The 26202-nt window shown below is 38.5% G+C and overlaps 1 protein-coding gene across 4 annotated transcripts in view; it reads right to left on the minus strand.

Annotated features, from left to right (window-relative positions):
- The window catches only part of IGF2BP3 (insulin like growth factor 2 mRNA binding protein 3), a 150301-nt gene that overhangs the window by 29544 nt on the left and 94555 nt on the right, over positions 1-26202 (minus strand). For all 4 annotated transcript variants that reach the window (XR_009008853.1, XM_007170312.2, XM_057550085.1 and 1 more), the window contains 2 exons: positions 6450-6501; positions 6290-6353 (listed from right to left, as the gene is read on the minus strand). Coding sequence is in view for 3 of the 4 variants with exons in the window: in XM_007170312.2 (XP_007170374.2) it covers positions 6290-6353; positions 6450-6501 (116 nt within the window). In the remaining variant the exon portion in view is untranslated. The remainder of the gene's footprint in view (positions 1-6289; positions 6354-6449; positions 6502-26202) is intronic.

The raw sequence follows: 26202 nt of genomic DNA on the forward strand, positions 1-26202 counted from the left end.
AGTCAACCACTATAACCTTTCTATGCACAAAGCTTAATATTCAGCTATACCATTTGGTGGTCTGCTGAGTTCAGGGGAAACCTTAATAGTATTTTCACCAACCCTACTGTAACATGCAAGACGTGTGATCAACAACTGTCATCATAATTACTCAAAACATATGCGTTCAGCTCAACAGAACTCAAGGATGTTTATCCCACATGTGTACTACTCGGGATGCTGTTTCTCATCATTACTTGCCTCTGCTCTGATGCAATTTTAAGAGTCATTCAGAAGATGGTGAGTAGTTTTGCTAGGTGGTAGCTCTTAATTGCATTGCTAAGTTTATTGGGATAGATCACAGTGTAGGACTGAAAGGGCCTTGAGAGAAAGAATAAGTAGTTTATTTCAAGGATGAGAGAGTAAGAAGAACTGAGACCCAGAGAAGTTAAATTTATCCAATGGTACACACATACAGAGCTGAGCAGTGAAAAAGAGAGACCCAAATTCTAGCCCAGCTTGAAGACTAAGTAGCCATGGAACCCTGGAAAAGTCGTTTTGTTGTTTGGCATTAGCCTAGATTTATGGTCCCTTTCAACTCTAAATTCCATGTCTAAGATCTCTTTTTCTTATTCCTAGACCCCACTGCTGGGTATCTCATAGATCCTAACAAAATGAGGCTTAGCCATTATTGAAAAGTCATACCATTCCATTTTCTCCTTGTACCAAGAATAAGAGGCTGAGACATACAATTCAGCAATAATTACCAAAAGCCTGATAATACCACTGCAGGGATGCACCTTAAGGAAACAATTATGGACAAAGCCCATATATTTACCCACAAAAGACTTCATTACTAAACTAGTTCTAAAGGCAAAAAAACTGCAAACAACCTCGATGCCCAGTAGGGGACTTGGCTACATTGACTGTGGTAGGGATGAAATACCAGATAGAGATTACTAACGGTATAAATATAGTTAATGCAAAGACAACCTGCGCAACTCTATAGAATGATCTTTAGCATTTTAAAAGTTGTAACACGTGGACAAAGTCAAACAAACTTGATGGCAAATTTCACAGTGGTTATCTCTGAATGGCAAAAAGGGCAACAAATTTCTTTGTCTGTTGTTTCTTTTTCCAGAATAAATCTTCTATTTACATAATTTTCAAAGCTTAAGGGTAAATATCCTCCCTTTAGCCATCAGCCAAGTTGTTTCAAACACTTCTGTGTGTACCCAATACAAATCTTCAAACTGATATAAAAAGATATGCAATAATAGCTTCAATATATAAACTATATTCCTATTCCCCAACAAAAAAAAACACACACCAGAAATAAGAACCCCCTGGACAACAAGGTCCTACAATATAGCACAGGGAACTATATTCAATGTCCTGGGATAAACCATAATGGAAAAGAACATAAAAAAGAATATATATATATATATATATATATATATATATATATATATATATATATATATATATATATATATATATATGAGTCACTTTGCTGTACAGCAGAAATTAACACAGCACTGTTAAATCAACTACACTTCAATTTTAAAAAATAAAAAATAAAATAAAATGCCAAATTTATCTTTAGAAAAAGCTCCTCAGATAATAAACAGCCCCAACTACAAAAAAAGAAAAGAAATAAGAACCCTAAAAAAAGAGAACTAAATACCTACAAATTCTGAAGGGTTATTTCTTTGTCACCCATTACAAATCTTCCAATGAACACTGCCTTTGTTATCTGAGCATCCCTGGAAGATGGAAGGAATAGGTATTCCAGAGACCCAAGTCTCTCTTGCTTCCAGGAACAAGAAACACTAAATACATACTCCTGTTTTTTTGTTTTTTAATAAAGTGCTTTGATCTTTTTTTTTAAATTCATATTTTTTATTTATTTTTTTAAATTTATTTATTTATTTTTGGCTGCGTTGGGTCTTCATTGCTGTGCGTGGGCTCTCTCTAGTTGCAGCAAGCAGGGGCTACTCTTCATTGTGGTGCGCGGGCTTCTCATTGTGGTGGTCTCTCTCGTTGTAGAGCACAGGCTCTAGGCACGCGGGTTCTAGAGCGCAGGCTCAGTAGTTGTGGTGCACAGGCTTGTTGCTCTGCGGCATGTGGGATCTTCCTGGACCAGGGCTCGAACCCGTGTCCCCTGTATTGGCAGGTGGACTGTTAACCACTGCACCATCAGGGAAGCCCCATACTCCTGGTTTTAATAATTTATTTTTTAAGTTTTCATTAGTTTTACTCATGTATTATTTTAGTAAATTAGTAATTTGAGGCTCGAGGTTAAAGCAAATGCATGCATTTCCTAGTAATACTGGCACTGTTAACCTTTGATTTTTTCTTAGCCACAAGGTGGCAGGAATTTCCATGTTAAATTCTTAGAGACATAGCCTTATTGAAGAATCCTCTAAAAAGTGTCATTCATAGAGCTTAAAAAGAGGCTTTTGAACTTGGTCCCTAACACCTGAGGGTCAGTGGCCAGTCATTATCTGAAATGAAGTATCCTGTACAATAACGGGGTGTTATCAACAGCAGTGAAAAATGTTGGGAAAATGTGTAATAGTTGCTAACTTAGGAACTCTTACCACCTTCCCATTTTACACATAGGGTTGAATTAAGACAGTTTAAGTTGACCAGAGTCACAGCTAGAGAAGTGGCACAGGAAGTCCATTCCATGGAATTGGACTCTGGAATGTATCCTCTTAATCTCCACGCTCTACTCACTCCTGCACAAGCACATCCCAGTTACAGAGATGTCCACGTAACAGATGCTATGGAAAAAAAGAAGTCAGCTGAGAATGTCACCTCAGCCCTTATCACCTAAAGAAGTGAGCTACGGATGGCTGCAATGGAAAAGGCAAGAAGAAATCATGCCAGATTAGTTTAGGCAACAGTCTTGCAGGAGCTCAGAGAACAGGCTCTCAGGGTTCAGCAGAGCAAGGTCTGGATGGACCAGCCTTCCCCAGCTCAAGCCAAATCTAGCTGTTCTTTAGGTGCCCAGAAGCAGTGGGTTGAACAAGAATTATTATTTACAGTAAATTATTATTTACTGTAAATTATCAAATTTACATTTGATAAGACCACTGTCTATAAATATGAGCATATATGCATGAATATATTAGTTTCTTGTCAGCCCTCATTTTGTAGCTGAAAAACTGAAGCTCAGAGAGGTCAAGATCACAGTAAGAGCTACCTGACTTCAGGGTCCATGCTTTCTCCACTACATCGAATGCCTCTCAAATAAAATTAATTCTCCTCAAAGAATGATAATGCACTTCACATCTTTTTAAAAAAACTTACTAGAAAACTTTAATAGTTTTCATAACATTGTACACAAAATTGATTTGTCCATTCTTTAAATCTATTAACTTTCTCTGAATACTCACTTATTTTCTAATTCTCTTTGATCTTTGGAATTCTTGAGGGGGAGATGACCCAGTATTCCTAGAAGGAAACTCAACTTGGACAGGAATTAAATCAGGTGATCCCGCTCCAAATACTTTTCCAGCACTGGAAGGCCCATCCTTGAGGACAGAGACTTTGCCTTTATGCACTGGCAACTTCTGGTCAATAACTGGTACTCAATAAATGTTAATGGGTTGACTACTAGAATGAAGGACATGATGATTTTTCATTCATTGAAATGCCCAATTTATTTGTTTAGATTATATAACTGCCTAAACGACAAACTCCTCACAGTCTTTTCGTCCCTCCTTGTGATCAACAGGATCCTGACAATCTCTAACAATCACTACGAAGTGCTTTTAGAATTAAAATGTCTCCACATTCAGCTTGCTGTCACCCTGAGAGTACCTTCAGCAGTCATTCTGCCTTGGCTAGCAGTCTGCCCTTCCCATGCCTGTACTCTTAATGCTGTGGAATTTTTACAGGGGGTTGTGGGTGCTAAATGTCAGCCAGTCCCCATGAAGGCTCACTCCAAACATCTGCAAAGCTATGTGGGTCTGTCTCCAACATGCGCTCTCCTGTACAGCCGTGTAACTGTTAAATTAGACACTTCCCCTCTACCCAGCTAGCCTCACATAAACTGTCAAATAACACAACTGGGACAGGCCTCTGACAATCACCAAATATCCTTGGGTTTATCATGCTGTCCCTTATCTCCCATCTAACAGAGAGTTGGCTCTACCAAGTAATATTTATTACAGTCTTTGTTAAGATTAACATGTAAATGAATGGAGACCCTGTGTTCTCACTGCTCACTTTTACCCCCAATCTACTTCGGGTAAAAAATGCGAAATTTTCTTGTTATTCCTCTTATATCATGATTGAAGAATAAAGTTTGTGAGAAATCAGTTTGTTTTACAACATATACCACAACTTCTATAATGTCCTCACATAAACTGTTAACATTTTTAAAATAAATGAACAATACAAACAGAAGGAAAAAATGAGTATTTTAAGATATATTAAGAGCCTCCACAGACATGGAGATCAGACTTGTGGTTGCCAAGGGGGGTGGGGGGGAGGGAGAGGGATGAACTGGGAATTTGGGGTTGGTAGATGCAAACTATTACATTTAGAATGGATAAACAACAAGGTCCTACTGTATAGCACAGGGAACTATATCCAATCTCCTGGGATAAACCATAATGGAAAAGAATATTTAAAAAAGAATGTAGATATATGTAAAACTGAGTCACTCTGCTGTACAGCAGAGGTGGTACAACATTGTAAATGAACTATACTTCAATTTAAAAAAATCAAAAAAAAAATATTAAGAGTCTCATATTAAAACATTAAAAGTGAATCTCGAGTCTTGCTCCTGAGAAAGAAAAGTGAAATTAGCCTAATTAGATACTACTTTTCACCCACTTGATGGGCAAAGTTTGATAAAGCCCTGTGTTAGGGAGAATTAAGGAGAAACAGACTCACTCACAGTGCTGATGGGAATTTAAACTAGTTCAAGCTTTAGGAAGGATAACTCATCAATATCCAACAAAATTTTTTAAATGCACATCCATCTTGACTCAGCAAATCTACTTCTAGGAATTTAACCTATGGCTCTACTTGCACACTTGCAAAATGACTGCAAAAGGGATTCAATACATCATTGTTCATAACTGCAAGAGAACTAAAAATCCAATTTGGGAATAAGTCATTCCATATCCATACAATCAAGTTCTATGCAACTATAAGAGATATATTTACATGTATAAAACACTCAAATGTTATGGTATCATTTGGGTAAAAAGGAGGAAGAATACACACACGTACTGTTCTTCCACATGGTTATCTCCAAGGAAGGGAACAAGGTAGGTGGGAACAACACTGGGAGGAAGATCTGCACTACATACATCTTTAGACCTTTAAAATTCTGAACCATGTGAATATTACCAATTTAAAAAATAAAGTTCCACTTGTGTTATGCAAATTTCCATCTCTTTCCCACCCCTATCTTTCTCTTCATAGTCCCTGCATGCGTGGGTACTGCCTTTGGTAACCTGGCTCGATTCCCACTCTTGCTGCTGGTTTCGCCTTTCCCCTTTAGGGCTCAGGGTCAGCCAGCATGGTTCTTTCTTTTCCCACACAGAGCACAGACAGTCTGTTCCTGCCTGCACTCTAGCTGGCGGTGGTCAAAATTTCCATGGTCTGCTGACACTCAGCACTGCTGGGCACCTTGCATGCCATCCCTCCACGTTTGTGTTCTGAGCAGATCAGTCAAAAGCAGTATTGGTGGGATCCTCATTTCCTCTCTCTAGTGGTCAATCAGTTCATTAGATTATTCCCAAGCCTACAGAATTATCTTTTCCTAGGGAAGATTTTTTTGATCTGTGAAACTTTGCCTATTGCATCGGAATATATTTTTTTCCACCAAATTACATTAATCCCACTTCTGCACACTCCTACATGACAACAGTAATCAGAAAAATCAGCGAACAAGGAAACTTAACATTTAACACTGGTTGTTAGTTTAACACGTGATAAACTTACCAGCTTTGGGCAAAACAGCAACAATATATGTTATCATAACCAATAATAAGGGGAAAAAAGTCTTTAATGTCATTTGGCAATGATACCCAGGCCCAGAGCTTTTTGCAAACAGGATGCAATTCACCTTCATACTATGTCACTATATTCTTGGCATTAAAGATATACTGAAAATGTAATAAAAACTTTAACCAATGTAGGTTCTTATTAGACATTCAAACTTAAGAACTGCAAGGTCAAACTTTGCAAAATAAAGTTTATGTCTGCTACCCACCAGCCCAAAATATAAGTACTATATTTAACCTAGTTATTACACAGAGATTAAAAGTTTCAAACTGCTTACTGTCTAGCTTGCTCCTTACTGGAATAGGTTACATTAACGACTGCAGTTTCCGAGTCAGTGTTCACTAGAGGAAGAAAAAAAATGAAGAGGAAAAAAAAGGTTAGTTTTCTTTCTGCTTTCTTCCTTTTACAAATTTGAAAGCAATTGAGAAGACATGTACCTTGCTCACAGCTTTCCACCACTCCATACTGGACTAGTAAACTATCCAGCACCTAGCAGGAGGGGGAGAGAAAATGACAAATTTTCAATTTCCCACGTTATTAACAAGGGCAGGAATAGGTTTTAAAATCACAAAGGAATTGTGATGGAAATGAGTCCCCCGCCCCCCAAAAAAATAATAACTGGGGTTTGGGCCTACAGAAGTGAGGGAAGGGCCCCATAGGGAGCATACGGTGGGTTTTTCTCTTCTGCCTCTCCCGAGGTCCCTGACTTCGAGCAGATTTAACCAAGAAGTATAGGGGCTCAGCAAAACATTCAAAGCTACAGCTGCTGGTTCCTGAGGCTGGAGGACAAGCAAGCATGTAATTCTCATACACACACCACCAACACATCATCACACTTCCTCCTTGTATAGCAAGTCACAAGACAAGGGCCCACATTAAGTTTGGTCTTTAAGATGTTCCTTTTCAAAGAACTTCCTTTTACAGCTGGAACAGATGTATCGAAACAGACTACTCTCAAGGCAGGCTAGCAAAATGAAGAAAGATATTCTGCCTGGAGTCTTGAACTAAAGACTAATCTAAGTGGTTTATCAATTCTTGGACAGTAGAAAGTATAAAAAGAAATGAGTCTGTGCTGTCAGTCTTCTAAGCCTACACTGAGTTGGAAAAAGTACAGTTGGAAACTGTCTATCTTTCCCGTAGCTGCATTATTGCACATGCATGTTATTCTAATGAAAGGCTGTTAAAACAGCAACTGAATTTTATTATAGTATAAACTGCAGGTGTACATCTCATCCGTATAAACTGAATTCAACTATCATTCGCTTCCAAGAACTGTAACAGGTTTTTCTTGACAAGTAAAACAAAATAAACTTCTATTAATTTATAGTGAACCATTTACTCATCAATTTAATTGCAAAATTTGAAGGACACTACCTTGAGAATGTTTTCTGGCCCCCAGGACACAGTAAACCATTAAGAAACTCACTATAAATAAGTTTTTATGGTAATTTCCTACTAAACTTTAAGCAAATTCTTCTAAAGCAATGTTTATCTTATGTAGTACCTTTCAGGCTTTTATTTTGTCTGCTGAGTCCAGACTGAAATCTATAGCAAGGTTTGTCTGGAGATGAACTTTTTATTTATTTATTTTTTCCATGTTAAATAAGGTTAACACCTATTTGTGAATGGAATGGTTAGTATTTTCATAGGTAAGTTTTGACATGGGGAATTTCCTGTGGGTGAGGTCTAGAAGCACAATGATCTTTGTCTCAAATTATAGCTACTGCTTAAATCATAAAACTTAATTTTTTACTTTTAATTCAGAACACTGAACTGACTACATAAAATTTCATTTGTTTGTCTCAGCCATTAGAATGCATGCTCAGCATGAACAGGAAGTTTTTGTTCACTGTACTAGCCCCAGCACATAAAATATACAGGCAGAAAAGGACATTCAAATAGTTCATAAATGAAGTGAAGCATTCTCAGGAGGAAGTACTAGTAGAGCTTATTAGGAACAGTACTGTTTATAACAGTGCTCACCTGTTTTAGAGGTAAGTCTGCTGTGAATGTAATGTTAAGAGACCTAATTTATAAAGGCCAAAAAATAGGAAACCTTTCACAATGCCATGCAAATAGATAGTATGCAACAGGTAATGCCTTTAAAAAATTTTAAACAGCAATCTACTTATATTTTTAAAACTAAAAAAAAAATTTTAATACCAATAAATGTTTTCTGTGTAAATTTAAAAATTCGAACAAGGTATTCATTCCAACTTAAAGCAGCAGGAAAGGTACATCTACCACTTAAAATTTAGCTTTTAAATGAAAGCCACTCCAATAGTAGAGCTTTATGAAATTTGGGTACCTTGAGGGGCAGAGGTACGGAGGCAGCTAGAGATGGTGGAGGAGGCGTGTAGGAAGTAGGGGGTAAGTGCCAATTTAATAGATGTTAATTTAAATAAACATCATTCTTAATTCTTCCTAAAAGCAATTTGTTCACTAAATACGTTAGTCTCCACGTAGCTTACCTTACACTACATTAACTTTTACTACTACAGAGAAAACACTACAAAAGTTAAATACCCATGATTTATAAACAATGTTGACTAAACCTACAATAATGCTAATGAAACTAATGCCTCCAGAAGGCCCACTGGCAAAGTGATATATGAATTATATATACATTGATAAATGTACACACACAAATAGACACATATATTTATATGTGAATATATATATACACACAGACACAATTAATACAAGTAAATTTTTAACTTGAAAAAAACTGAGGAAATGTCCGTCAAATTTTTCACTGCATATATTATATATAAAGTTTAGTATGTTCAAAACAAAACTGCTTGTAAGAGTTAAACATTCTAAGTAATAATAAATGCTATTGGTTGTCAACTGTCCCATGTGTAAAATCTCTAGAAATTAGAAACTACAGTCCTATCCACTAAAAATGGTAATTTTATTGTATGTAAATTAGCATCCCCATTTCCAAAGCACCTTAGCTGACCTAATCCTCGAGATGAAAGTAATGTCATTTTATAATCTCTTCACCGATCTTTATTCTCCCACTAGACTAGTGATTTTTAACCGTAGTGATGTGATTATTTGTCAGGTGTGTCACAAGGAACTTATTCCTAACAGTTACACTGGCTTCCATACTCCAGATAATTTATATGTGTATGATCATAGACCCCAATCCTCCTTGTTGGACGCATGTGTTTTAGAAGATGATGGGACACTGTTGGTCATTACAGTCCAGGCGCCCCCTTCAGTATGGCTCCTCCACACAGGGCTGCACTCGCTTCTAAACTCGTAAGGGAAGGGACCGTGTCTTAGTTACCCGTGAGCCAAACACTGAGGAACAAAAAAAGGTAAGGGAGGGGTTAAAAAGAAGCCACAGAATAGTTTTGGTCCTAAGCGCAAAGGAAACAAATTCCAGGTTCATTTAAAAGTCCATACTGATATAAACAAGTAGGAATTTATCACAAATTCATATAAAAAAGATGCAGACGTGGAAAGTCACAAGCATTCTAAAAACCAGTAAAATTAAAATTAAAAGCAGGATATTTAACACTCTCTTGCCCCAGCACACCTTTCACTCACGCGCACGCACACACATACACACAGACCAGTAATCTCCTGAACACCAAAGCCAGACTCAGACTTTGAGGAGGGGTTACAAGAAAGAAGTCATTCTGCCTATTCCTCATTTCAGCAGGGGCAGGAGAAAAGCCATCGGAGATGAAGGGAGCTTCCTTCAAATACAGCTCAACACATTATACAGAAACAGGAACCAGTTGTTGCCAGATACGGATAAAATCATCCCGGGAGCTTTGTTCTTTTACATCTATCTATAGAAGACCAGCTACATTAATAAAGAACAATTCTATACTGCACATCCCAATAGCATTTCTAATAAATAATGGTACAAATTTCAAATACACGGTAGTTTTTAGAAATATCTACCTTAATGTAGATTGTTATACAATGTTACCATTATAATTGGATAACATTCAAACCATTCCCTCTGAAAAGGACTTTCAACTCAAGGAGGTCAACATACACAGACCAGGTCCGTGACAACCTCACAAGCCATGTTGCACATCACCTTCATCACTGATAAAACCCAGAGGGAGGGAATTCCCTGGCAGTCCAGTGGTTAGGACCCCACACTTTCACTGCCGGGGCCCTGGTTCAATCCCTGGTTGGGGAACAAAAATCCCACAAGCCGCACAGCACGGCCAAAAAAAAAGAAAAAAAAAAAAAAAAAAACCACCCAGAGGGACTCTCAGCCTCCAGTGTAACACACAGACCTTCCAGACCTCCCAACTTTCTAGTCATCCTCAACTTTCACAAGTTACATCCTCTAACGTGGGGAGGAGACTATAATTTAGGATTCCATAAAATTATGTGATCACAACAACCAAGAGAGAGAACAGTCCAAGCTACCATCCACTCACACACACCTCAAAGTCACAGAGAAAGATGAACACCAGAAGGGACCCTATTCAGGCAATGCTTGAGACCTGACACCTGTGCCCAAGCCCAATACTGAGTCCCTTTCTCCTCTGCTACTGCGTTTTACGGTAAGAGGCAACACCATCTACAGTTATGTACACCAGGAACGTTGCATTCAACCTTGTTAACTGCACCTGCATCTCCCTCAAGCTCATCAATAAAAGTCCACCTACATATGCTACCTCCTACCTATTGCTCTGGGCCTGCCAGCTGCTTTCTCTTCTGCCACCACCCTAGACCAAGCCTCCAGCATCTCTCTCTGGACTACGGCAACATGCTCCTAAGCTGTCTCCCATATTCATTTTATTTCTAATTGTTCTCATAACAGACCGGCATCATCCAGGGTCACAGCCACTGGCTACATGTGGCTATTACACACTTTAAATGTGGCTAATCCACACCTGAGATGTGCTTAAGTGTAAAACAAACTGCAGACTTTGAATACTTAGTACAAAAAATATAAAATCTCAATTTTTAAAATATTGATCACATTAAAATTGTAATATATTAGATATACTGCGTTAAATAAAATATTATCAAAATTAATTTTCACTTGTTTTCTCTCTTGCTTTTTTAACATGGCTTCTAGAAAATTTTAAACTATCCAATAGAAAGCCTGAATTAGCTTTCTATTGGATAGTATTGGGCTAGATGGATTTTTAAAAGCTGAGCTAATCAACTCATACCCCCTGCTGTAAACTCTAAGAACTTCCCTTTGTATTTGGGATAGGATCCAAAGTCCCTAAAGACGACCTCCCTGGTGGTCCAGTGGTTAAGATCCCTGCAGGTTCGATTCCTGGTCGGGGAACTAGGATCCCACATGCCACATGGCGCGGCCAAAAAAAACAAAAAACAAAAAGTAAAGTCTCTAATGAGTGCCCTGAAGGCCCCATGTGACCTGCCCATCATCTAATGGCACTCTCTCCTCTCCAACAACACTGGCCTTTTTTTAGTAATAAATTATGAGTGATAACATTTGAGTGCTTTCTAGCAGCAGCACTGTCCCAAATGTTTAATCTGTTTTAACTCAGTTAATCCACACAAATCCCATGAAGTAACATCCTATTTTATAGATGGGTAAGTTATGACATGGGGAAGTTAAACAGTATTTCAACTTGGATAGATGGTTAAGTGATGGAGAAATGATTTAAACCCCAGCTGTCAGATTCCAGAGCTCACACTCTTAACCACTTGGTCAAGTAAGCTACCGCATTTCCCCACACAATTAGAATAAAATATAATGGTACAGACTGAAAGCAATTTAACCCTTACTTTGCTGCAAGATCAAAATCATCCTTTGGTAGGCAAAGAACTTTATCAACTCCCAGGGTCAATAAACTTCCCCACCCATGTTCCAAGTGCTCAACAGTTTATTTTTATGTACCTCAATCAGATGAAGATATTAACCAGCATTAACTTGTTCTATATTTTACTAAGAGAAATACTGGCTAAAAAAAAAAACACTCTAAATAACGCAAAGTTAGGGTCCCTTTTGACTAGGTAATAACTTCCCTACCAGTTACTCCACCAAGTGCTAAAAGAAACCACTGTCAGTTTGGTGGATCTCTCCACATGTTTTTAGAAGTATGTGTGTCACATGAAAAAATGCTTAGGGACTTCCCTGGTGGTGCAGTGGTTAAGAATCCGCCTGCCAATGCAGGGGACATGGGTTCGAGCCCTGGTCCAGGAAGATCCCACATGCCGCGGAGCAACTAAGCCCGTGCACCACAACTACTGAGCCTGCGCTCTAGAGCCCACACGCCACAACTACTGAAGCCTGCGTGTCTAGAGCCCGTGCTCCGCAACAAGAGAAGTCACCGCAATGAGAAGCCCGCGCACAGCAACAAAGAGTAGCCCCTGCTCGCCGCAACTAGAGAAAGCCCGTGTGCAGCAACAAAGACCCAACGCAGCCAAAAATAAATAAATAAATTTTTTAAAAAAAAGAAAGAAAAGATGCTTAAAACCATAAGTCATTAAGGAAATGCAAATCAAAATCACAATAAGATACCACTTCATACCCACTAGAATGGCTATAATTTAAAAAACAGCAATGAAAATAAAATGTCTTGGCAAGGATGTAGAAAAATTAGAACTTTCATACATTGCTGGGAGGAATGTAAAATAGTGCAGCCTCTATGGAAAACAGTATGGTAGTTCCTCAAAAAATAATAATAAAAAATAGAATTACCATATGATCCAACAATTTCACTTCTGGGTACCTAGCCAGAAGAACTGCAAGCAGGGACTCAGAGATATTTGTACACCTATGTTCATAGCAACATTATTCACAATCACCAAAAGGTAGAAGCAATCCAAGTGGATAAATAAAATGTGGCAGGGGTTACCACTTCCAACAGCTACAAATTACTAGAGGAAAGGGGGAAGACACGAGTTCAAAAGCCTGAGGATGATCCCAACATAATTCTGGGTAAAGGCACTAATTAAGAAGTGACTTATCTATCTTTTTCAACCCAAGGCAAAAAGACCACACTGGAATAAAAAGTTGCCCATATCTTCTCTTTCCCTCAATCTCTGCCTCCATTCTCATTAAGATAAGTATCACAAGTCCAATTTCCCAGTAATTTCCTTAAGCTTCTAAGTGCTTGCTTGCATGAACGCTCTCTAGGCCCTAGGAAGGACCCTGGCAATAGGCCATACAGTTAATTTTTCTTAAACTTGCAAAAGGAATATATATGGTGATTAAAATAAACACAACAAATAGACCACTGTCTATTTCCACCTGGAATTCACCTGTGTCACGTATCCCCTCGTTGAGTGTGCTGGAATAGAAGCAAGCCCTTGGGGGATCCAGTTAGAGGGAGCTGGTTGGACAGACACTGAGTTTGAGACTAACAGGACAGCCGAAGATTCACAATCATACAGCTTATGGTTAAATTAAAATTGCTAGCCTCCAGGGCTTCCCTGGTGGCACAGTGGTTAAGAATCCACCTGCCAATGCAAGGGGACACGGGTTCGAGCCCTGGTCTGGGAGGATCCCACATGCCGCGGAGCAAAGAAGCCCGTGCGCCACAACTACTGAGCCTGTGCTCCAGAGCCTGTGCTCCGCAACAAGAGGAGCCACCGCAGTGAGAAGCCCGTGCACCGCAAAGAAGAGTAGCTCCTGCTCACTGCAACTAGAGAAAGTCCGTGTGCAGCAACGAAGACCCAACACAGCCAAAAATAAATAAATAAATAAATTTATTTAAAAAATTGCTAGCCTCCAGAAAAACTCCTACCACCCTATGCCACCTCACCAGACATCTGACCCAAAGTGTGCAGGGCTAGAGAGTGTGGACCATGTGGATCACAAATGCACCTACAGCCCCCTTCCTTAGACCTATGTAGTAAGTGGAGGAGAAACCAGGTATGGGGTATATGAAACGAGAAACTAGCCAGTAGAAAAATTTTCCAAGCGTCAAGAATGTAAAACTGTAAGCAGAGAATTAGGTTTCCATTTTGTCTGTTCAAAACGGAAGGCCTCTCCTGTAGGAATACAGTACATGGTGCATTTTACGTTAAAAAAAAAAAGAAAAAAAAATTTTTTTTTCTTATTTCGTGGGGATGAGTAAAATAAAACTTTTCAGAATTCCTGTGGGGGGAAAAAAAAGAAGTGACTTGTCTAAATGAGGTGAAAAATATCCAAAACTGTAGTGGCCTCCAAAAGTGGTAGCAGACCATCTCACTGCCCCCATTAAAGCTTAAATAAAAATAAAAGACAACAGCGTCTGGAGAAGAAAAATAAAGAAAGGGGTTGGTTCCAAAGTAAATACTGATAAAAATATTTGCCCATAAGAACTAGTCCTTCAGATGTGCAGCAGTTATTCTACTGGGCTCCATGGGGCCTTATAATAAAATATCTGGAACTGATGAATGGGTAAACAATACGTGGTATACTCATACACTGGAATATCATCAAGCCATAAAAAGAAATGAAGTACATACTACAACATAGATGCACCTTGAGAATATTATGCTAAGTGAAAGAGGCCACGTACTGTATAATTTCATTTACATGAAATATCCACAATAGGTGAACCCATAGAGACAGAAAGATTAATGGTTGCCAGCGGCTGGGAAGAGGGTGGAAGGGAGGAAGGGCAGTGACTGTTAATGCTGTGAGTTTACTCTTTGGGATAATAAAAGTGTTCCAGAATTAGTGGTGATTCCTAACCTTGTGAATACACTAAAAAACATTGAATTGTATGCTTCAAAGAGGTGAATTTTATGGTATGTCAATTATAGCTCAAACTTCCAATAAAGAAGAAAATGTTTAAGACATAACAGGATATAAACTTAGACATGAGCCAACCTTGTAGAAAAGCGCCTATCATACTAGACTGAACTGAGAGTCTAACATTACAATGTAACCATTGGGAGAAAGGTTTTTTCTTCTTTCCTTGTGACTTTCTAAATTTTCTACAATGACCATGTAATTTTGCAATCAGGAAAAAAAAAATGAGATCATTAAATTGGATTATATTGGCCTTTACATTGTTTTCCAAAAAGGTAATACCAAGAAATGAGTGTTGGGAATTCCCTGGTGGTGCAGTGGTTAGGACTCCACGCTTCCACTGCAGGGGGCACGGGTTTGATCCCTGGTTGAGGAACTAAGATCCCGCACGCTGTGCGGTACGGCCAAAAAAAACATAAAAGAAGTGAGTGTTCTCCTCTCCTATTCTTAAGGCTCTCACTGGACAGTGCTGGAGTAACAATTAAACCAAAAATTAGTTAATTCCTTAATAACCATCTTTAAAATGGAACATATTTTTGGTTCAATTGAACAAATGACAAAGCCAAACGCATGAATTACTTGGGGACTGGGCAGAGGAAGGAAAGATTCTAAGCACACCAACCCACTGTAGCAGCCCTGAACCAATAGTGCTAAGACAAGGTCAGGGTGCTAGAAGAGAATGGCCTGGGGACAAAAGTCAAGTGGAATCCCTTCCCTCCACTGCTACGTGTTTCCTGTGACAGACATGCATGTCATAAGTTTAGCTGCTTTTGAACAGTGGTGTGGACAAGTCATCAGAGCGTTGTCAAACTAGTGACAAAAGCAGCCCATACAAATGTCCTTGACATTTCTCCATTCTGAAATGCATTGGTCAGGTGGGGCAGGAGGATCCACCAGGGTGTCCTCACACCCATTGCTCTCAGTCTCTGGTAGTGTGTGTTCAAAATCAAGGCTTTACTTGGAGCCCAGCCATGTATTTGCTATATTTAAAAACTGCTAATTAAGCCCTTGAGTATTGCTTTTGGCACCAAGTTCTACTGCACAAGCTTTTCATCCAGATCCCATGCCTCAGACTGTAACATGATCCTGCTTCATGCTGTTCAGAAAAGATCTGAGCACCAACTTGGAATAGCACCTATTACTGATAAATTGGGACTGGAAATAGACAGGCTCAAGTAATTGTAAAGGTTTTAATAAGTAGCAAAGGTCCATCAGTAAACAAGGAGAAGTTATACTTAGAGGAAGACAATTTAGCTAACTGCAAACTTTTCAGGAAATCAAGTCTATAAAATAGCAAGCTCACCTCTTAGAGGCTCTCTTTAGTCACCAACCAAGTTTACCTCGGGTTTTTAAAAGATCTTGGGGGTCCGGGGGTGGGGGGGGTGGGGAGGGGGTCCTCAATTTTCTGATCTTTAAACTACTCCTCCCTGCTTCCTTCTTCAACTGCAGAGATTCCCAGAGTCCTGTCTACAACTCACCACGCCCAGCACATACTTGGTTTGGAAACTGTATGCTCTGCGGCTTCTACTTGGTCGCTTCAAAACATACCTCCAGGTACTTGCTGCCCACATGGCAACTCCGCGTCTCTGTTACTGCTCAGTGAATCGAAGTCTTATATGGGTGTATTTTAGAAGCAAAACCATGGTCAGCTCTCCACATCCTAGTATCAGGGGGTGCTAAAAATTCGAGCACCAATTTCTAAGATGGGTTGGAAGATTCATAACCTGGTGATTTCCTCAAATACAGAAAAGCTATTTCAAAATTCATATTCAGCCATGAATACAACAAACATAGCCGCTACACTATGTGAATTTTAAATTTAAAACCCTTGAACTTCCCCATGTCTCTTAGGGGGAAAAAATCCAGGCAATTTAATATGGTTCAAAACATTATCATGTATTGCTCTCCAACCTCATCTCTCATCTAATCCCAACTAATTCCTTAATAACCATCTTTAAAATGGCATTTTGGTTCTTGTTATCCACTAGAATGCAATCCCTGATCACTCCCAGTCTTGGTTAACCCCCTGTGCTGGGTTGAAGAGTGTCCTTTAAAAATTCATGTCCACCAGTACCTGTGAATGGGCTCTAATCCAATGACTGGCACCCTTTTAATAAGAGGAAAAACTGGACACACAGACACACAGGGGGAGCACCACATGACCACCTAGGTAGAGACTGGAATGATGCAACTACAAGCCAAGGAATACCCATGATTGCTGGCAACCACCAGGAGCTAGGAGAGAGGCTCGCCAGCACCTTGATTTCAGACTGCTACCCTCCAGAATTGTGAGAGATCACATTTCTGTTGTTTTAATCCTCCCAGTTTGTAGGAATTCAATACGGCAGCTTCATGAAACAAATACACTCCCCATCCTCCACAGTAAACACCTTGTACTTAACTCTGGGTCTTGTCTTTACTATAATAGGCCGTTTATCTGTCCATGTTGGAATTAGACTCTACCTCAGTGCTCTATCTTGACTAGGACTTAGCACACAATTACAGACTTCGGAAATCCAACACGGCAACAGAGAACCCATGTCACTGGCAGCTCTGTGTACACACAATAACTAACCTTCAAATATTCTTTCAATTCTTCACATAACATTAGCACATTTAATCATCCAGACAACCGTCAAAAGTAGATAATAACCCTGTTTTCAAGATGCAAAAACTGAGATTCTAAGAGGAAAGGCCACATGCCCAGTCAGAGAGCAAAGACATGTGGAGTCAGGATTTGGAACCCCCCGCAACTCTAAAGCCAGTGCTCATTACATCACACCATCCATTTCTCAGAAGGCCACCATCTCAAATGGAAAAGGCTTCTTCAAAAGCTTTTCACACCAACATGAAGGGAAGAAAGTTGATAAATGTAGAAGCTGGCGGACAGGCACAGGGGGACTCATTATATACTCTCTACTTGTATATGCTAATATATAAGTAGAGAAAATATCAAAGTTCTTCATACTCATTGAAGTGATGCCTGAGTTTTTAAGTCCAATTCAAAGTATCAGTACTTCTCAACAATTTTAACAATCCTTGGGCAAAGGTATAATATTTGTACCATTCATTAAAACTTCAGTATGTAATAGACACTACCCAGGTCATTATCTCTGAATACACCAAGGACAGGTTCACAGAAAAGCTGCTTCTCTGAATTTCGGAGAACAGGGAAGACTTTCTGAGTAAAATAAAACTATATCTCACCAGATTTATTTTTTCCAAGGTTAAGTTTCCCAGTATTTCAACTATGCTCTAAGAAAAATGTTCTCTCATTTTTTTATACTCTACAGACAAAAAAAAAATTTTAGTTTTTCGAGCAGTTTTTCTAAAATTAAAAAGAAAAAATCACGCACTGTATCTGTCAGAATTTAAATCATGACCAAAAGTTTAGCTTAAATTCAAATTCACTCATATCACAACCAGTGCATCATCTGTCATCTCAGTAATTATCCTCCCACCACTTTCTATACAATTGTTCTATTATAACCTCTACTGTGAAATGAAAAGGCCCTACTCATTAGTGATACCTCAGATAAATATAAAGATCAAGGGAACTCCCTGGTGGCGCAGTGGTTAAGAACCTGCCTGCCAACGCAGGGGACACGGGTTCTAGCCCTGCTCCGGGAAGATCCCACATGCCGTGGAGCGACTAAGCCCATGCACCACAACTGCTGAGCCTGCGCTCTAGAGACCGCGAGCCACAACTACTGAAGCCCGCGTGCCTACAGCCCGTGCTCCGCAACAAGAGAAGCCACTGCAATGAGAAACCCGTGCACCACAACAAAGAGTAGCCCCCGCTCGCCACAACTAGAGGGAGCCCGCGTGCAGCAACCAAGACCCAATGCAACCAAAAATAAAAAGTAAAAAAAAAAATAAAGATCAAAATACCAGAACCCTGTAACAAATTCACTAATTTTCCTTAAGTAAAGCCATGTGCAAAAACACTCTAAGTGCACTGATCATTTTGATAAATAAATCTTTAATAATTATTACATACATACAATGAATACTGATAGAAGTTGGGAGAAAAACTAGGACAGGTGACCTGATGGATTTACATGTTTACATGCAGGCTACCATGCAAATCATTTATCTGATAAGGAACTTGTATCTAGAATATGTAAAGAACTCTAGAATATGTAATGAACTCTTAAAACTCAATAATAAAGACAAATAACACAATTTAAAAATTGGCAGAGGATCTGAATAGACATTTCTCCAAAGAAGATACGCAAATGGCCAAAAAGCACATGCAAAGACGCTTGACATCCATCATTAGTCATCAGGGAAATGCAAACCAAAACCACAATGAAATATCACCTTACACCCACTAGTATGGTTATAATCAAAAAGTTAGATAATAACAAGTGTCGACAAAGGGTGTGGCGAAACCAGAAGTCTCACATGCTACTGGTAAGAAGTGTAACATGGTACAGTCACTCTGGAAAAATGTTTGGCAGTTCCTCAAAACCTTATACAGAGTTACCATCAGTCTCACCAATTCCACTACTAGGTATATACCCAAGAGAAATGAAAACATATGTTCACATACCAAAAAACTGTACATAAATGTTCATAGCAGTATCACTCACAATAGCCAAAAAAGTACAATCATCCCAAATATCCATCAACAGATGAATGAATAAACAAAATGTGGTACATCCATACAATGGAATATTATTCAGCAATAAAAAGGAATGAAGTATTGATGCAAACTACAACCTGAAGGAGCCTTGAAAACATTTTGCTAACTAAAAGAAACCAGACACAAAGACTACAACGATTACATTTTATAAACTGTCCAGAATAGGCAGATCTACAGAGACAGAAAGTTTACACATTACTTAGGGCTAAGAGGGATGGGAAGACAGGGGGTGATAGCTAAAGGATACAGGATTTCTTTTTGAGGTGATGAAAATATTCTAAAATTAAGTGTGGTGATAGTTGTACATATCTGAATATACCAAAAAACATTGACTTGTATACTTCAAATAGATGAATTGTTTGATACGTGGACTATAGTTCAACAAAACTGTAGAACAATGGGGGGAGGTATTTATAAGAATAAGAAACTGGAAACAATCTATACAAACAACATAAGATAAATAAGTCTTTACCAATTATACAGACATTAAAAAAGAATGGCCATGAATGGTTCTCTATAGCATACCTGGTAGGTACTAACAACTAGCTTGCAAAACAGCACCGATTGTGTCATGCTGTTTTTGTGTAAACCACACATGCGTAGCCAAAAACTAAAGGATGTTCAGAAAGTTCTGAAATAAATCCCCTAGCCAATAGAAATTCTGACTTTTTGTTTGGCTTTTTATATAAGCAGCATGTATTTTCTTTACAAAAATAAGAAAAACTTTTAGTTCATGGTGTCATTTATATGCCAACTTCCTTGCTTTATTACCAAAGATGACAGGTATATTTTCCAGGTTGGCTCCAGGACCCAGGAACCAACTTAAAAGAGCTCCCACTGGCTAAAAATGGAACAATTTGACCATAGTAAAGGTAACAAAAAATGGACTGAAACAGAAAGTGTTATAAACTCAAAGTATTTAAAGAAAAGTATCACTTACCACTGGAGAGCTGACAGCTGATAAATATTGATAGCTATAATCAAATATTTATCTTGCCATTTTTGTAAGAATTGAACCACATAGTACATCTGAAGAAGTTTCTCTTTATATAAGTGGCTCAATTAATAAATAAAATAATAGAATCAGAAAAATCACCATTTTGCCTCCTTTCATGAAATAATGAATTTCTCAAAATCTATGGCTACTATATCACAGAAAGAGAAAACCAAATATGTGCTTCCTGACAGAAGTCTGTACCACCACCTATGAATTATTCTTCCTTAAAGAGAAAGGAGAAGGAGAAGGAGGAAAAAAGGGAATCTGAATGTGATCAAGCCTTTCGTGGTTCTCAACCTTGACAGCACAGTAGAATCGCCTGAGAAGCCTAAAATACTGGTGCCTGGGCCCTAATTCCCTGGAGATCTGATTTAATTAGTCTGGAATATAGTCTGAACATTATGATGTTTTATAAAAATCCCCAGTTGATTCTAACATGCAGCCAAGATTAAGATCACTGCTCTAGATCTAATTACCAATTCACAGGATTTAGAGGACTGAGAAACAAAAGTACAAACAAGGATGAAATCAGCTAATGTAGACAAGACAGGACCAAAAAATCCAGTTTCTCCAACGAATTGCAAGCAAACAGGAAAGAAAAAGGAGTGGGTATCCAAAGATTAAGAGGCTTAAGGGAAAAATCAACCAACTGCAAAGTATGGACCTATTTGGATCTTGATGCAAACAAATTATTTTTTAAATATGTGGGGCAACTAAAATATCTGAACACACTTCACATTTTATAATAACAATTTGTGTGATGATATTGGTTTTATTTTCTTAAGTTCTTATCTTTTAGAAATATACGCTGAAATAATTATCAGTAAAATTATTTATTAAGATTTATTCAAAATTATCTGACAGGGGGAGGAAATGAGATTGGCCATAAACTGATAATTGCTGAAGTTAGGTGATGGGTCCATGGGGTAGTTTATTATACTATTCTCTTTACATTTGTATATGCTTTCAACTATCCACTTTAGAAAGCTTTAAAAATATGCAACATGTTTGAAGTTAAAAGATCTAATATGGCTAAAGAATGAGCATACAGTTCATACAAATCAATACAATAATAAGAATTATAACCAACAGTCTTTGAAAGACATTTTAGAAAACAAGAAGACAAACTAGAGATTGGAAGCAAAGTAAATATCTGATAAAAAGCTTTTATCAGAATACATATCAGAAATCTCAAAACTCAATGATAAAACAAATTTTTAAATGTTCAAAAGATTTAGGAGAACACCAGAACGACAACTAACTGTAGAACAGTCATCGACAGGAAAACACTGGAACTCACCAAAAAAGATACCCCACATCCAAACACAAAGGACAAGCCACAATGAGACGGTAGGAGGGGTGAAATCACAATAAAATCAAATCCCGTAACTGCTAGCTGGGTGACTCACAAACTGGAGAACACTTATACCACAGAAGTCCACCCACAGGAGTGAAGGTTCTGAGCCCCACATCAGGCTTCCGAACCTGGGGGTCGGGCAACAGGAGGAGGAATTCCTAGAGAATCAGACTTTGAAAGCTAGCAGGATTTGATTGCAGGACTTCGACAGGACTGGGAGAAACACAGACTCCACTCTTGGAGGGCACACACAAAGTAGTGTGCGCATCGGGACCCAGGGGAAGGAGCAGTGACCCCAGGGGAGACTGAACCAGACCTACCTGCTAGTGTTGGAGGGTCTCCTGCAGAGGCAGGGGGTGGCTGTGTCTCACCGTGAGGACAAGGACACTGGCAGCCGAAGTTCTGGGAAGTACTCCTTGGCGAGAACCCTCCCAGAGTCCACCATTAGCCCCACCAAAGAGCCAAACAACCAACAGGGAGGGAAACCAGCCCCATCCATCAGCAGACAAGTAGATTAAAGTTTTACTGAGCTCTGCCCACCAGAGCAACAGTTAGCTCTACCCACCACCAGTCCCTCCCATCAGGAAACTTGCACAAGCCTCATCCACCAGAGGGCAGACAGCAGAAGCAAGAAGAACTACAATCCTGCACCCTGTGGAACAAAAACCACAGTCACAGAAAGATAGACAAGATGAAAAGGCAGAGGGCTATGTACCAGATGAAGGAACAAGATAAAACCGCAGAAAAACAACTAAATGAAGTGCAGATAGGCAACCTTCCAGAAAAAGAATTCAGAGTAATGATAGTGAAGATGATACAGGACCTCGGAATAAGAATGGAGGCAAAGATGGAGAAGATGCAAGAAATGTTTAACAAAGATCTAGAAGAATAAAGAACAAACAAATAGAGATGAACAATACAATAACTGAAATGAAAAATACACTACAAGGAATCAATAGCAGAATAACTGAGGTAGAAGAACAGATAAGTGACCTGGAAGACAGAATGATGGAATTAACTGCTGCGGAAAAGAATAAAGAAAAAAGAATGAAAAGAAATGAAGACAGCCTAAGAGACCTCTGGGACAACATTAAGCGCAACAACATTTGCATTATAGGGGTTCCAGAAGGAGAAGAGAGAGAGAAAGGACCCAATAAAATATCTGAAGAGATTATAGTCAAAAACTTCCCTAACGTGGGAAAGGAAATAGCCACCCAAGTCCAGGAAGCACAGAGAGTCCCATACAGGATAAACGCAAGGAGAAACGCGCCGAAACACACAGTAATCAAATTGGCAAAAATTAAAGACAAAGAAAAATTATTGAAAGCAGCAAGGGAAAAACGACAAATAACATACAACAGAACTCAAATAAGGTTAACAGCTGATTTCTCAGCAGAAACTCTACAAGCCAGAAGGGAGTGGCATGATATACTTAAAGTGATGAAAGGGAAGAACCTACAACCAAGATTACTCTACCCAGGAAGGATCTCATTCAGATTCGATGGAGAAATCAAAAGCTTTACAGACAAGCAAAAGCTAAGAGAATTCAACACTACCAAACCAGCTCTACAACAAATGCTAAAGGAAGTTCTCTAAGTGGGAAACACAAGAGAAGAAAAGGACCTACAAAAACAAACCCAAAACAATTAAGAAAATGGTCATAGGAACATACATATCAATAATTACCTTAAACGTGAATGGATTAAATGCTCCAACCAAAAGACACAGGCTTGCTGAATGGATACAAAAACAAGACCCATACATATGCTGTCTACAAGAGACCCACTTCAGACCTTGGGACACACACAGACTGAAAGTGAGGGGATGGAAAAAGAATTCCATGCAAATGGAAATCAAAAGAAAGCTGGAGTAGTTATACTCGTATCAGATAAAATAGACTTTAAAATAAAGAATGTTACAAGAGACAAGGAAGGACACTACAGAATGATCAAGGGATCAATCCAAGAAGAAGATATAACAATTTTAAATATATATGCACCCAACATAGGAGTACCTCAATACCTAGGGCAACTGCTAACAGCTATGAAAGAGGAAATTGACAGTAACACAATAATAGTGGGGGACTTTAACACCCCACTTACACCAATGGACAGATCATCCAAAATGAAAATAAATAAGGAAACAGAAGCTTTAAATGACACAATAGACCAGATAGATTTAATTGATATTTATAGGACATTCCATCCAAAAACAGCAGATTACACGTTCTCCTCAAGTGCGCACGGAACATTCTCCAGGATAGATCACATCTTGGGTCACAAATCAAGCCTCAGTAAATTTAGAAAAATTGAAATCATATCAAGCATCTTTTCTGACCACAATGCTATGAGATTAGAAATCAATTACAGGGAAAAAAACCTTAAAAACACAAACACATCATAGGCTAAACAATGCGTTACTAAATAACCAAGAGATCACTGAAGAAATCAAAGAGGAAATCAAAAAATACCTAGAGACAAATGACAATGAAAACACAACAATCCAAAACCTATGGGATGCAGCAAAAGCAGCTCTAAGAGGGAAGTTTATAGCAATACAATCCTACCTCAAGAAACAAGAAAAATCTCAAATAAACAACCTAAACTTACACCTAAAGGAACTAGAGAAAGAAGAACAAAACCCATAGTTAGCAGAAGGAAAGAAATCATAAAGATCAGAGCAGAAATAAATGAAATAGAAACAAAGAAAACAATAGCAAAGATCAATAAAACTAAAAGCTGGTTCTTTGAGAAGATAAACAAAATTGATAAACCATTAGCCAGACTCATCAAGAAAAAGAGGGAGAGGACTCAAATCAATAAAATTAGAAATGAAAAAGGAAAAGTTACAACAGATAGCACAGAAATACAAACCATCCTGAGAGACTACTACAAGCAACTCTATGCCAATAAACTGGACAATCTGGAAGAAATGGACAAATTCTTAGAAAGGTATAATCTTCCAAGACTGAACCAGGAAGAAATAGAAAATATGAACAGACCAATCACAAGTAATGAAATTGAAACTGTGATTAAAAATCTTCCAACAAACAGAAGTCCAGGACCAGATGGCTTCACAGGTGAATTCTATCAAACATTTAGAGAAGACGTAACACCCATCCTTCTCAAACTCTTCCAAAAAATTGCAGAGGAAGGAACACTCCCAAACTCATTCTATGAGGCCACCATCACCCTGATACCAAAACCAGACAAAGACACTACAAAAAAAGAAAATTACAGACCAATATCACTGATGAACATAGATGCCAAAATCCTCAACAAAATACTAGCAAACAGAATCCAACAACACATTAAAAGGATCATACACCACTGTCACTGTTTGCGGATGACATGATACTATACATAGAGAATCCTAAAACTGCCACCAGAAAACTGCTAGAGCTAATTAATGAATATGGTAAAGTTGCAGGTTACAAAATTAATGCACAGAAATCTCTTGCATTCCTATACACTAATGATGAAAAATCTGAAAGAGAAATTATGGAAACACTCCCATTTACCATTGCAACAAAAAGAATAAAATACCTAGGAATAAACCTACCTAGGGAGACAAAAGACCTGTATGCAGAAAACTATAAGACACTGATGAAAGAAATTAAAGATGATACCAACAGATGGAGAGATATACCATGTTCTTGGATTGGAAGAATCAACATTGTGAAAATGACTATACTACCCAAAGCAATCTACAGATTCAATGCAATCCCTATCAAATTACCAATGGCATTTTTTACGGAGCTAGAACAAATCATCTTAAAATTTGTATGGAGACACAAAAGACCCCGAATAGCCAAAGCAGTCTTGAGGCAAAAAAATGGAGCTGGAGGAATCAGACTCCCTGACTTCAGACTATACTACAAAGCTACAGTAATCAAGACAATATGGTACTGGCACAAAAACAGAAACATAGATCAATGGAACAAGATAGAAAGCCCAGAGATTAACCCACGCACCTATGGTCAACTAATCTATGACAAAGGAGGCAAAGATATACAATGGAGAAAAGACAGTCTCTTCAATAAGTGGTGCTGGGAAAACTGGACAGCCACATGTAAAAGAATGAAATTAGAATACTCCCTAACACCATACACAAAAATAAACTCAAAATGGATTAGAGACCTAAATGTAAGACTGGACACTATAAAACTCTTAGAGGAAAACATAGGAAGAACACTCTTTGACATAAATCACAGCAAGATCTTTTTCGATCCACCTCCTAGAGTAATGGAAATAAAAACAGAAATAAACAAGTGGGACCTAATGAAACTTCAAAGCTTTTGCACAGCAAAGGAAACCATAAACAAGACGAAAAGACAACCCTCAGAATGGGAGAAAATATTTGCAAATGAATCAACGGACAAAGGATTAATCTCCAAAATATATAAACAGCTCATTCAGCTCAATATCAAAGAAACAAACACCCCAATCCAAAAATGGGCAGAAGACCTAAATAGACATTTCTCC

The sequence above is a fragment of the Balaenoptera acutorostrata genome, chromosome 7 (genome assembly GCF_949987535.1).
Source record: "Balaenoptera acutorostrata chromosome 7, mBalAcu1.1, whole genome shotgun sequence".
NCBI lineage: Eukaryota > Metazoa > Chordata > Mammalia > Artiodactyla > Balaenopteridae > Balaenoptera > Balaenoptera acutorostrata.